This window comes from Nycticebus coucang, chromosome 6 (assembly GCF_027406575.1).
Source record: "Nycticebus coucang isolate mNycCou1 chromosome 6, mNycCou1.pri, whole genome shotgun sequence".
NCBI classification, from domain to species: Eukaryota; Metazoa; Chordata; class Mammalia; order Primates; family Lorisidae; genus Nycticebus; species Nycticebus coucang.
Genome location: NC_069785.1, coordinates 66,873,934 through 66,886,879, shown reverse-complemented (window position 1 = coordinate 66,886,879; position 12,946 = coordinate 66,873,934). Strand labels below are relative to the sequence as shown.

The following is a 12,946-nucleotide window of genomic DNA, read 5'->3' as shown; positions in this document are numbered from 1 at the left end:
AATAACCTTCCTTGCCCTTTTTACTGGTAGCTCTCAGCTCACTTATTAGGGCTGATGAAAGGTAAATGCAGCAGTCAAAGCTGTTTATAGAACATCTTTAAGCACAGATAAATTGAAAATCAGAAAGAAACAAGAATGCCTCTAAAAGCAAATAATATTTATGAATTTGAAAGCAAACAATAAGAAAAATCAATAAAAATTTTACACAATGGGCTCAGCACCTGTAGCTCAGCAGCTAGGGCATCAGCCACATACACCAGAGCTGATGGGTTCAAATCCAGCCTGGGACTGCCAAACACAATGAACAATGACAGCTACAACCAAAAATTAGCCGGAAGTTGTGGGGGGCACCTGTAGTCTCAGCTACTTGGAAGGCTAAGCCAAGAGAATCACTTAAGCCCAAGAGTTTGAGGTTGCTGTAAGCTGTGACACCATAGCACTCTACCCAGGGCAATAGCTTGAGACTCTGTCTCAAAATAAAAAAAAATAAAAAAAAAATAGCCGGGCATTCTGGCGGGCACCTGTAGTCCCAGCTACTTAGGAGGCTGAGGCAAGAGAATCGCCTAAGCCCAAGAGCTAGAGGTTGCTGTGAGCTGTGACACCATATCACTCTACCGAGGGCGATAAAGTGAGACTCTGTGTCTACCAAAAAAAAAAAAAAAAAAGATACAACTTACAGAGGTGGTCAATATATAGAGTTTAGTCTTCCACTGAAGGTACATGTCTAGTCTATGAAAATTAGATCAAATTAAGGAGGTGGTCAGCATAAGAAGGTTATCAACTATGGAGGTTGCCAACTATATTTCTGTTTACCACAAAGAACTATCATAAAGGCCAAAAAAGAAAATATGAAAAATCTCTAAAATTTGAATAATGGTGATGATGGTGGCTGGCTAAAAATAGCAACACCCTTAATAACAGCTAGAACTGTACATTCTTTTACTATACACCCGCAAAAACTGTTGAAGCTCAGGGCACTTCATTAAATATTTTTCAACTTATAATTATCTGTGTTAATCTTATCTCTCAGCAAAGATGTCCTTATAAGACTTTACCAGGCTGCCCCCATAAGAAAGCAAATTGTCATCATTATCACATTCTCTCCCTAAAATTCATGCATTTGTTGAAAAATTGTCATTTGAAGCCATTTTGTACACTTTGTTCTCTGAAATGTATTAGTCACTGCCTCTTTTCTGTATAGTCAGAAAAAGGTTTGTTCTTTTTTTTTTTTGAGAGAGAGTCTCAAGCTGTCACCCTGGGTAGAGTGCTGTGGCGTCATAGATCATAGCAACCTCCATCTCTTGGGCTCAAGCCATCCTCTTGCCTCAGTTTTTCTATTTTTAGTAGAGACAGGATCTTGCTTTTGCTCAGGCTGGTCTCAAACTCGTGAGCTCAAGCAATCTACCCATCCACCTCGGCCTCCCAGAGTGCAGGATTACAGGTGTGAGCCACCAAGCCAGAAAAAGGTTCATTCTTTAAGTACTCACCTTGGCCAAATCAAAAGGTGTTTTGACCTCTACAGTTGTATCAGGTTCAGCAAATGCAGGAACATCTTGTCTGTTTCTCCCTTTCCGCCTACCACGCTTTAGCTGGTCTCCTGATCTCTGTCCATCTAAAATTTCTTTTAAGAAAAAAAAAAATTAACAGATAACAGCAGGATGATGAACTCTTATAGCAAATAAATAGGTGATGCTTAATATTTACAGTCAAGATAGGAAGTAAGGCAGACTTTTTTTTTATAAAGACAGAGTTTCACTCTATCACCCTCGGTAGAGTGCCGTGGCGTCACATAGCTCACAGCAACCTCCAACTCCTGGGCTTAGGCGATTCTCCTACCTCACCCTCCCTGTAGCTGGGACAATAGGCACCGGCCACTATGCCCGGCTATTTTTTTGTTGCAGTTTGGCTGGGGCCAGGTTTGAATCCACCATCCTTGGTATACGGGGCTGGCGCCCTGAGCCACAGGCGCCGCCTGGAAGTAAGGCAGACTTTTAATTATTGCTTCCTCTCAAACCACAGTTTAATTAATTAATTAATTTATTAATATTTTTGGAGACACAGTCTCACTCTGTTGCCCCACACAAGAGTGCTGTGGCATAGTAGCTCATACCAACCAGTAACTCCTGGGCTCAAGTAATCCTCTTGCCTCAGCCTTCCAGGTACCAGACGCCTGCCACAATGTCCAGCTAGTTTTTGTTAGTACACACGGGATCTCACTCTTGCTTAATCTGGTCTCCAACTCCTCAGCTCAAGCAATCCACCCGCCTTGGCCTCCCAGAGTGATAGGATTACAGGCATGAGCCACTGCACCCAGCCACAATTAAATTTGAACCATAATTTTCAAGATTGTAGTCAATGATAAAGAACTCAACACCTGGCTGGGGTTAAAAAGTTATATTAAAATCTGATATTTTAGTTTTGGCTTGGCGCCTATAACTCAGTGGCTAGGGTGCCGGCCACATACACTGGGGCTGGCGGGTTCGAACCCAGGCTGGGCCTACCAGACACAATGACAACTACAACAACAACAAAAAAAATATCCAGACATTGAACCAGGTGCCTGTAGTCCCAATTACTTGGGAGGCTAAGGCAAGAAAATCCCTTAAGCCCAAGAGTTTGAGGTTACTGTGAGCTGTGACACCATGGGATTCTACCAAGGGAGACAAAGAGAAACTCTGTTTCAAAAAATAAATATAGAATAAAATGTGATTTGATTTGATTTGATTTTTGAGACAGAGTCTCACTATGTCTAAATAAATAAATAAAATCTGACATTTTATTTTATTTTTTTGAGACAGAGTCTCATTATGTCTATATAAATAAAATAAATAAAATCAGGCACCCGCCACAAGGCCCGGATGTTTTTTTTTGTTGTAGTTGTCATTGTTGTTTAGCAGGCCTGGGCTGGGTTCAAACCCACCAGCCCTGGTATATGTGGCCAGCGCCCTAGCCACTAAGCTATGGGCACCAAGTCAAAACCTGATATTTTAGATTGTAGAGTAATAATGACTTATTTGTTTGGTGTTCATCTTCTGTACTATTCAGTTACTTCTAAATGTTATTCGTACTATAATCTGTCAATATTTTACTCTATTATTATTATTATTATTTTTGAAACAGTCTCACTTTATTGCCCCCAGTAGAGTGCCGTGGAGTCCTAACTCACAGCTACCTCAAACTCTTAGGCTTAAGTGATTCTCTTGTCTCAGTCTCCCAAGTAGCTGAACTACAGGCACTTGCTATAACACCCGGCTTTTTTAAATTTTAGAGAGGAGGTCTCACTTTGGCTCAGGCTGGTCTCAAACTCCTGAGCTCAGGGCGATCCACCGGACTTGTTCTCCCAGAGTGCTGGGATTACAGGCATGAGCCACCAACATCTAGCCTGGTGAAAATATTTTATTTTCATCTATGTATGCACATAACTGAAAAATGTTTCTTTAATCCACATGTAAATTTTTCAAATTATTCTAAAGCCCTATTTATGTCTACACACTGGTAGTTTTATGAAATTTTCTAAGTTGAAAAGGTCTGAATTAGGATAATATTTGTTATAAACTGAATAGACCTGAACTACAAATATGTATATATATGAACTACAAATATGCATATATATTTCTTAATACTAACATAAGTATTAATGTAATACTAACATAGTTAATATTAAGAAATAAAGGATGAATAGCCGGGTGTTGTGGCGGGCACCTGTAGTCCCAGCTACTTGGGAGGCTGAGGCAGGAGAATCGCCTAAGCCCAGGAGTTGGAGGTTGCTGTGAGCTGTATGACACCATGGCACTCTACTGAGGGCAATAAAGTGAAACTCTGTCTCTACAAAAAAAAAAAAAAGAAATAAAGGATGGGTTTGGCACCTGTAGCTCAGTGGTTAAGGCAGTGGCACATACACTGGGGCTGGTGGGTTCAAACCTGGCCAGGGCCTGCTAAACAACAATGACAACAAAATAGCCAGGTGTTGTGGTGGGCTCCTGTAGCCCCAGCTATTTGGGAGGCTGAGGCAAGAGAACTGCTTAAGCCCAAGCTGTGAGCTGTGATGCAACAGCACTCAACCAAGAGCAACATGGTAAGACTGTCTCAAAAAAAAAAAAAAGAAAAGAAAAAAAAAAAGAAAGGAAGTAAAATGTCCTTTAAGCCTGCCCATTTACCATTATTTCAACTTTCATTTAATTACATTACTTACCATCTTTTTGTGTGTGTGTGTGTGTGTGTGTGTGTGTGTTTTTTGGCCAGGGCTGGGATTGAACCCACTACCTCTGGCATAAGGGACCAGCGCCCTACCCCTTTGAGCCACAGGTACCACTCCTACTTACCATCTTTTTTTAAGCACTGTTGCAAAGGATCAGAAATCAATTCCTGATCATTCTTTTGCCATTTGGTTACAAGTTCTTCTATGAATTGGCCTTTTTTGCCTTCATTTCCCTGGAGGAGATCAGTAACATACTCTCGTATCTCTTCAGCACTTTCAATTGACAAAACATACCTCAGGAGGCAAACATATAAATTGTTGAAACAAGACTAGGAGATGCTTTTTAATAATTATTAACAGAGATCAAGGTAGTAAAAACCATTCCTTAACCTATTTGTGTTTACTTTGAGCCAAGTACTATGCTAGATGCTATAAATATAATTTTGATCAAGATGGAAACTTGGATTTCAAGTAGTTCATAACCTAACCTTCATATGTATTTAGCAATTTACTTTATAATTTCTAGAATCAAATCAGTGGTGTAAAAGGTCATGGGGCTGTCTTTACTTAAAGAATATCTCCTATAATGACATACGTGTAGTCACCATATTTTCCTGGAAATGATACAAATACTTAAAATACTGAATAATCTACAATTTCTCTTACTTTTCCCAAAGATATGAATATATACTACAACTTAATTAGTTGAATCAACATTCTTTTTTTTTTTTTTTTGTAGAGACAGAGTCTCACTGTACCGCCCTCGGGTAGAGTGCCGTGGCGTCACACGGCTCACAGCAACCTCTAACTCTTGGGCTTACGCAATTTTCCTGCCTCAGCCTTCCGAGCAGCTGGGACTACAGGCGCCCGCCACAACGCTCGGCTATTTTTTTTGTTGTTGCAGTTTGGCCGGGGCTGGGTTTGAACCCGCAACCCTCGGCATATGGGGCCGGCGCCCTACTCACTGAGCCACAGGCGCCGCCCTGAATCAACATTCTTAAAAGCTGGGTACAGCAGTTTACACCTGTAATCCTAGCATTTTGGGAGGCCAAGGCAGTAAGACTGCTTGAGGCCAGGAGTTCTAGACTAGCCTGGACAACATGAGATACCACAACACAACATCACTACAAAGAATAGAAAAATTAGCAGGGTATGGTGGTGCATCCCTGTTGTCCCAGCTACTAGGGTGGGTGAGGCAGGAGGATTGCTTGAGCCCAGGAGGTTGAGGTTGCAGTGAGCTATGATGAAACTACTGCACTCTAGCCTAGGAATAAAGTAAGACCATGTCTCAAAAACAAACAAAAAGGTCGGCGCCTGTAGCTCAGTGAGTAGGGCGATGGCCCCATATATGGAGGGTAGCAGGTTCAAACCCGGTCCCAGCCAAACTGCAACAAAAAATAGCTGGGTGTTGTGGTGGGCGCCTGTAGTCCCAGCTACTCGGGAGGCTGAGGCCTAAGCCCAGGAGTTGGAGGTTGCTGTGAGCTGTGTGATGCCACAGCACTCTACTGAGGGCAATAAAGTGAGACTCTGCCTCTACAAAAAAAAAAAAAAAACAACCCAAAAAATTATAAATCAAGATTAACATCAAATCATAATAACCAGAACTATATTAAACAAATGTTAAGAGAAAATTGCTTAAAGTGAAATGAGGTGGGAGTGTAAGTTAGTATAATTCTTCTAGAGATCAGCCAGTATATTTCAAGCACTTTAAAAATTAGGGGGGACCCATGAAGGCTACGTTGAACAGTTAGATGAGAATATTAAAAACTGTATATGAAACCAGCACATTGTATCCCTTGATTGCACTAATGTACACAGCTATGATTTAACAATAAAAAAAAAAATTGGGGGGAGGATGGGTGGAGGGAGGGTAATTGGAGAGACCACACCTACGGTGCATCTTGCGAGGGTACATGTGAAACTTACTAAATGTGGAATATAAATGTCTTAACACAATCACTAAGAAAGTACCATGAAGGCTATGTTAACCAGTTTGATGAAAATATTTCAAATTGTATATGAGGCCAGCACATTGTACCCCATGACTGCATTAATGTACACAGCTATGATTTAATTTAAAAAAAATAAAAATTAGGGTGGCGCCTGTGGCTCAGTGAGAGCACCGGCCCCATATACCAAGGGTGGCGGGTTCAAACCCAGCCTCGGCCAAACTGCAACCAAATAATTCTCTACAAATAAATAAATAAATAAATAAAATAAAAATTAAAAAAAAAAATAGGGCCATGGCTCAGTGTCCGTAACAGAATGGTTACGCCATTAGCCACATACACTGAGGCTGGCGGGTTCAAACCCAGACCGGGTCAGCTAAACAACAATGACAACTGCAATAAAAAATAGCTGGGCATTGTGGTGGGCACCTATGGTCCCAGCTACTTGGGAGGAGGGTATGTTTTGTCAATTGAGAGTGCTGAAGAGATATGAGCCAGAGAAATTGAGGCAAGAGAATCGCGTAAGCCCAACAGTTGGAGGTTGCTATCAGTTGTGATGTCACAGCTCTCTACCAAGGGCAACATAGTGAGATTCTGTCTCAAAAAAAATAAAAATAAATAAAAAGGCTCGGCGCCTGTGGCTCAAGCAGGCCACATAATCCTGAGCTGGCGGGTTCAAATCCAGCCTGGGCCCGTCAGACAACAATGAGGGCTGCAACCAAAAAATAGCCAGGCGTTGTGGTGAGTGCCTGTAGTCCCAGCTACTTGGGCGGCGGAGGCAGGAGAATCCCTTGAGCCCAGGAGTTTGATGTTGCTGTGAGCTGTGATGCCACAGCACTCTACTCAGGGTGACAGCTTGAGGCTCTGTCTCAAAAAAATAAAAATAAAAATAAATAAATGAAATAAAATAAATAAAAGGGTGGCACCTATGGCTCAGTGGGTAGAGCGCTGGCCCCATATACTGAGGATGGCAGGTTTGAACCCAGCCCCGGCCAGCTAAAAACAGCAGTGGCAAATGCAACAAAAAATAGCCAGGCATTGTGGCGGGCACCTGTAGTCCCAGCTACTTGGGAGGCTGAGGCAAGAGAATTGCTTAAGCCCAGGATTTGGAGATTGCTGTGAGCTGTGACACCACTGCACTCAACTGAGGGCAATAAAGTGAGACTCTGTCCCCCCAAAAAAAAAAGTATATATATATATATGGGTGGCGCCTGTGGCTCAGTGGGTAGCGCTCAGGTCCCATATACAGAGGGTGGCGGGTTCAAACCTGGCCCCAGCCAAATTGCAACAACAAAAAATAAATAAATAGGGCGGCGCCTGTGGCTCAGTGAGTAGGGCGCCGGACCCATATGCCGAGGGTGGTGGATTCAAGCCCAGCCCCAGCCAAACTGTAGCAAAAAAATAGCCAGGCGTTGTGGCGGGCGCCTGTAGTCCCAGCTGCTCGGGAGGCTGAGGCAAGAGAATCGTGTAAGCCCAAGAGCTGGAGGTTGCTGTGAGCTGTGTGACGTCATGGCACTCTACCGAGGGCAGTATAGTGAGACTCTGTCTCTACAAAATAAATAAATAAATAAATAAATAAATAAAATAAAATAAAATAAAAATAGAGCCTGAGGAAGAGTGAGAGACCCCATCTCTACTAAAAACAGAAAAAAACTAGCCAGGCATATAGATGCATGCCTATAGTCCTCCCAGCTATTCAGGAGGCTGAGGCAAGAGGACTGCTCAAGCCCAAGAGTCTGAGGTTGCTGTGAGCCAGGCTAATGCCATGGCACTCTAACCAGGGTGACACAGTGAGACTCTGTCTCAAAAAAAAAAAAAAAAGAAAGGGAAAAAAAAAGAAGATTCAATAGGCTAGCATGGTAGCTCACACTTATAATCCTAGCAATCCTGGATTGCTTGAGCTCATGAGTTTTGAGACCTGCCTGAACAAGAGCAAGATCCCATCAAAAAAAAAAAAAAAAAAACAGAAAAACTAGGTGGGTGCAGTAGTGCATGCTTGTAATCCTAGCTACTTGGGAGGCTGAGGCAGGAGGTTGTCTGGAGCCAAAAAGATTGAGGTTACTGTGAGCTATGATGATAGCAGAACACTCTACCCAGGACCACTGAGTTAGACTCTGTCTCAATAACAAAACAAAAAAATGGTCAATAATTCTATTCATAAGACTTTACATGAAATAAGAGACACGGAAAACTTTATCCAAAAAAAGTTAATTACATCACTATTTGAATTAGTGAAAAACTGGAAACTATTTAACACATCCATTGATGGGGAAAGGGTAAATAATTAAAGTTTTGGGATTTTAGAAAATGTAATATAATGCCACCACTAAAAGTGAATTTTAAAATAATTATCATTGACCTGAGAAAATGCTCCTATTATAATGGTAAGGAAAACAGTAGACTAGATATGATCCTAATTGCTATCAAAGGAATGTGTATATGTACACCAAATGATTACTACTGAGTGGTAGGATTAAGGTTGATTTTAATTTTCTTTTTTCTACAATGAATGTTTTGAAAATGTAAAATACTAAAATATGTATATGAGAAAGACACTAAGAAAAAACTGATTATTTCTGGTTTGTGGTATGGTAATTTTGTTTTCCTCATTTATCATCTTCTCACATTTTTAGTTTTCTACAGAGAATGTCTTACATTATAGAAGAAAAAAGTGATCGAAATCACTTATGTCAATTGACGTGGTAAACAACAAAAGTTAAAAACAGAAAAAATCGGCTCTGCACCTGTGGCTCAAGAGGTTAAGGTGCCAGCCACATACACCTGAGCTGGTGGGTTCGAATCCAACCTGGGCCCGCCAAACAACAATGACGGCTGCAACCAAAAAATAGCCAGGCATTGTGGCGGGCACCTGTAATCCCAGCTACTTGAGAGGTAGAGGCAGGAGAATCACTTGAGCCCTTGAGTTTGAGGTTGCTGTGAGCTGTGATGCCACTGCACTCTACTGAGGGCAATAAAGTGCCCTACAAAAAAAAAAAAGAAAAGAAAAAAATCCCTTATAAATTAACATATAAGACCTTCAAGGTTTTATAAAGATCTGAAGAAACTATAATTTAGACACACTAGTATGGAATGCAAGAAAAATTTTAATAATGCTGTATCTTTCTTTATTTTTATTTTTTTGAGACAGAGTCTCTCTATGTCGCCCTCAGTAGAGTGCCGTAGTGTCACAGCTCACAGCAACCTCAAGCTCTTTGGGCTTAAGAGATTCTCTAGCCTCAGCCTCCCAAGTAGCTGGGAATACAGTCACCCACCACAATGCCCAGCTATTTTTTTGTTGCAGTTGTCATTGATGGTTAGCTGGCCCGGGCTGGGTTTGAACCCGCCACCCTCGGTGCATGTGCTCAGCACTGTAACCGCTGTGCTACAGACGCCACCCTTTCTTTATTTTTTGAGACAGAGTCTCACTATGTCATCCTTGGTAGAGTGCCATGGCATCATAGCTCACAGCAACCTCAAACTCTTGGGCTCAAATGATTCTCCTGTCTCAGCCTCCCGAGTAGTTGCGACTACAGGCACACACCACAATGCCCAGCTACCACTGGGTGTTGTTTAGCAGGTCTGGGCCAGGCTCGAGCCCACCTGCTTTGGTGTATATGGCCGGCACCCTACTTACTGAGCTACAGGTGTCGTGCCCTTTGGGCCTTATTAAGACCATCTTCTAATCGTGACAAATTAAGAGGTAGTGGGGAAGACTCAGGACTTACACATTTTAACTTTTTTTTTTTTTTCCCAGTTTTTGGCTGTGGCTGGGTTTGAACCTGCCACCTCCAGCATATGGAGCCGGCTCCCTACTCCTTTGAGCCACAGGCGCCGCCCCACCTTTTTTTTTTTTCTTGAGACAGAGCCTCAAGCGGTCACCCTGGGTAGAGTGCTGTGGCATCACAGCTCACAGCAACCTCCGACTCCTGGGTTCAAGCAATTCTCCTGCCTCTGCCTCCCAAGTAGCTGGGATTACAGGCACCTGCCACAATGCCCGGCTATTTTTTTTTTTTTTTTTTTTTGGTTGCAGCCGTCATTGTTGTTTTGGCAGCCCAGGCTGGATTTGGACCCACCAGCTCAGGTATATGTGGCTGGTGCATTAGCCGCTTCAGTCACAAGCACCATGCCTTTTTTCTTTCTTTCTTTCTTTTTTTTTGATGCAGAGTTTTACTTTGTTACTTTCGGTCAAGTGCCATGGAGTCATAGCTCACAGCAATCTCAAGCTCTTGGGCTCAAGAGATTCTATTGCCTCAATTTCACTGGTTGCTGGGACTACAGGCCCCTGCCACAATATCCCGCTATGTTTTTTAGAGAGAAGATCTTTCTCTGGCTCAGGCTGGTCTCGAACTCACGAGCTCAGGTGATATGCCGGCCTCTACCTCCCAGAGTACTTGAATTACAGGCATGAGCCATGGCGCCTGGCCCATTTAACCATCTTGATCTGAAATCTTACTAGACCCCATTGAAGATCAATTGCTATCAAAGACTTATAGATCTGTAAGGAACCTCAAGGGATCATTTAACCCTGGAGTTTTTCAAACCACCAGGAAAGTAAAAAGACTTCCAGAAAGACTTAAATAAATATTATTTTAACTATTTAACAAAGTATAACAAAGAACATTCATCCAAATGTGATATATATCAAATGTTTGCAAAATACAGCCAACCAAAATATGAACTCATGTAGATTATGGAATAAACATATTTATGTGTTATAAATGTGTCTTTGATTAGAAAGTTAACAGCTCTCCGCTGTTTTTTAAATTCAGGCCACTCATAAAATTGTTCAAATTAGTACACTTGGATAATTCTCAACTAAATGTTAGGGAAGACACATCAAATGCTTTCATCATAGTATAGCAAGCTATTATGCAATAACCTGTGAATGCCTAATAAATGATTCAAACAGTAGCGTCAGTACTTAAAAGTTCTGAACACTTTTTTTTTTTAGACAGAGTCTCATTTTCTCACCCTTGATAAAGTGCTGTGGTGTCATAGCTCACAGCAACCTCAAACTCTTGGGCTCAAATGATTTTCTTTCTTTCTTTTTTTATTAAATCATAGCTGCATACATTAATGCGATCGTGGGGCACCATACACTGGTTTTATAGACCGTTTGACACATTTTCATCACACTGGTTAACATAGCCTTCCTGGCATTTTCTTAGTTATTGTGTTAAGACATTTACATTCTACATTTACTAAGTTTCACATATACCCTTGTAAGATGCACCGCGGCTCAAGTGATTTTCTTGCCTCAGCCTCCCAAGTAGCTGAGACTATGAGCACCAGCCACAACGCCCAGCTATTTTTTAGAGATGGGGGTCTCACTCTTGCTTGGGCTGTCGACCCTGTGAGCTCAGGCAATCCACCCACCTCAGCCTCCCAGAGTGTTAGGATTACAGACCACCTCACCTGGCCTTGGACAGTTCTCATCTAATTCATATTTAAGAAAACAATGCACCTGCAGCTAATTAAGTCGACCATGCTCCTTTCCTCATGGGGACCTGGTGTGCAGTGGCTGCAAATAGCAGCCTCCTCGGTAGTGTACGCAGCCTGTTGCTTGTATAGGTTGCTCTAAGGGACCTTGGAGACACTCCTTTCCAATACATGTTCATGTGTTAGACCTTGTGCTGTCCCCAATCTAGGCTCTAGACAGGTATACGTGGTGCCTTTGGAAAGCCCCAGGGCACTGTGGCCAGGGTTCACATTGGCCAAGTCATCATGTCCATCTGCACCAAACTACAGAACAAGGAGCATGTGATTGAGGCCCTTTGCAGGGCCAAGTTCAAGTTCCCTGGCCGTCAGAAGATTCACATCTCCAAGAAATGGGGTTTTACGAAGTTTAACTGAGATGAATTTGAAGACATAGTGGCTGAAAAGCGACTCATCCCAGATGGCTGTGGGGTCAAATACATCCCCAATCGTGGCCCCCTGGACAAGTGGCAGGCCCTGCACTCGTGAGAACTTAACATTGTATTGCCTAACAATTGTGCCTACCAATAATAAATCCTACTTCCTGTCCAAAAAAAAAAAAAAAAGAAAAAAGAAAACAATGCAAGGAAGTGTTCAGCCATACTTAGTGATTCAACATTAAAACAAATTTCTTATCACTTCACTTTCATGAATGTGGTAAATTTAACTGAGGAACACCTGAGTTTGCAAAATGACCTTTTAAACTACTGTTTTGAGAATCAGAATTTTCTTAATACTGTATAATCAAAATACAATTGAATTTCTGAGACAGAAGACTGCTTTTATCTTTCCAAGTTGTGATTTGTCAAAAACAGCACATCCAGCTGGGTGCAGTGGCTCACGCCTGTAATCCTAACACTTTGGAGGCCAAGGCAGGTGGACTGCCTGAGCTCACAGGTTCAAGACCAGCCTGAGCCAGAGAGAGACTCTGTCTCTAAAAATAGCCAGGCATTGTGATGGTCACCTGTAGTCCCAGCTAACTGGGAGGCTGAGGCAAGAGGATCACTTGAACCCAAGAGTTTGAGGTTGCTGTGAGCTATGACTCAATAGCATTCTACCAACGGTGACCAAGTGAGACTCTTGTCTCAAAACAAACAAACAAAAAATAGCATCATCTTTTTTTTTCGTTTAATACTGAATGACTTTGTAATGAATGTGGTAAATTTGAACCTATATTTATGTTAATAAAACCCACTTCTTCTGTTTTATATATTTCAAAGTCTAGTTATTTCATTTGCTATCATTCCACTGCTTTAAAAAATGTTTGAAAACTATTTGATTTTGCCTTCAAACAAAGGTAAAACTAATTCCTGTGTTCAAAAAA

The 12,946-nt window shown here is 41.8% G+C and overlaps 1 protein-coding gene and 1 non-coding gene across 6 annotated transcripts in view; one reads left to right on the top strand and one right to left on the bottom strand.

Moving 5' to 3' along the window:
• The window catches only part of TRIP4 (thyroid hormone receptor interactor 4), a 96,467-nt gene that overhangs the window by 81,769 nt on the left and 1,752 nt on the right, over window positions 1–12,946 (bottom strand). For 3 of the 5 annotated variants that reach the window (XM_053593210.1, XM_053593212.1, XM_053593211.1), the window contains exons 2-3: window positions 4,323–4,492; window positions 1,488–1,621 (exon numbers count right to left, since the gene is read on the bottom strand). In XM_053593210.1, the coding sequence (XP_053449185.1) occupies window positions 1,488–1,621; window positions 4,323–4,492 (304 nt within the window). The remainder of the gene's footprint in view (window positions 1–1,487; window positions 1,622–4,322; window positions 4,493–12,946) is intronic. The other 2 variants (XM_053593214.1, XM_053593213.1) reach the window with 2 other exon arrangements.
• LOC128589469 (small nucleolar RNA SNORA70) lies at window positions 11,612–11,746 on the top strand. Its single transcript, XR_008381038.1, has one exon. It is a non-coding gene; the product is annotated as a small nucleolar RNA SNORA70 (small nucleolar RNA).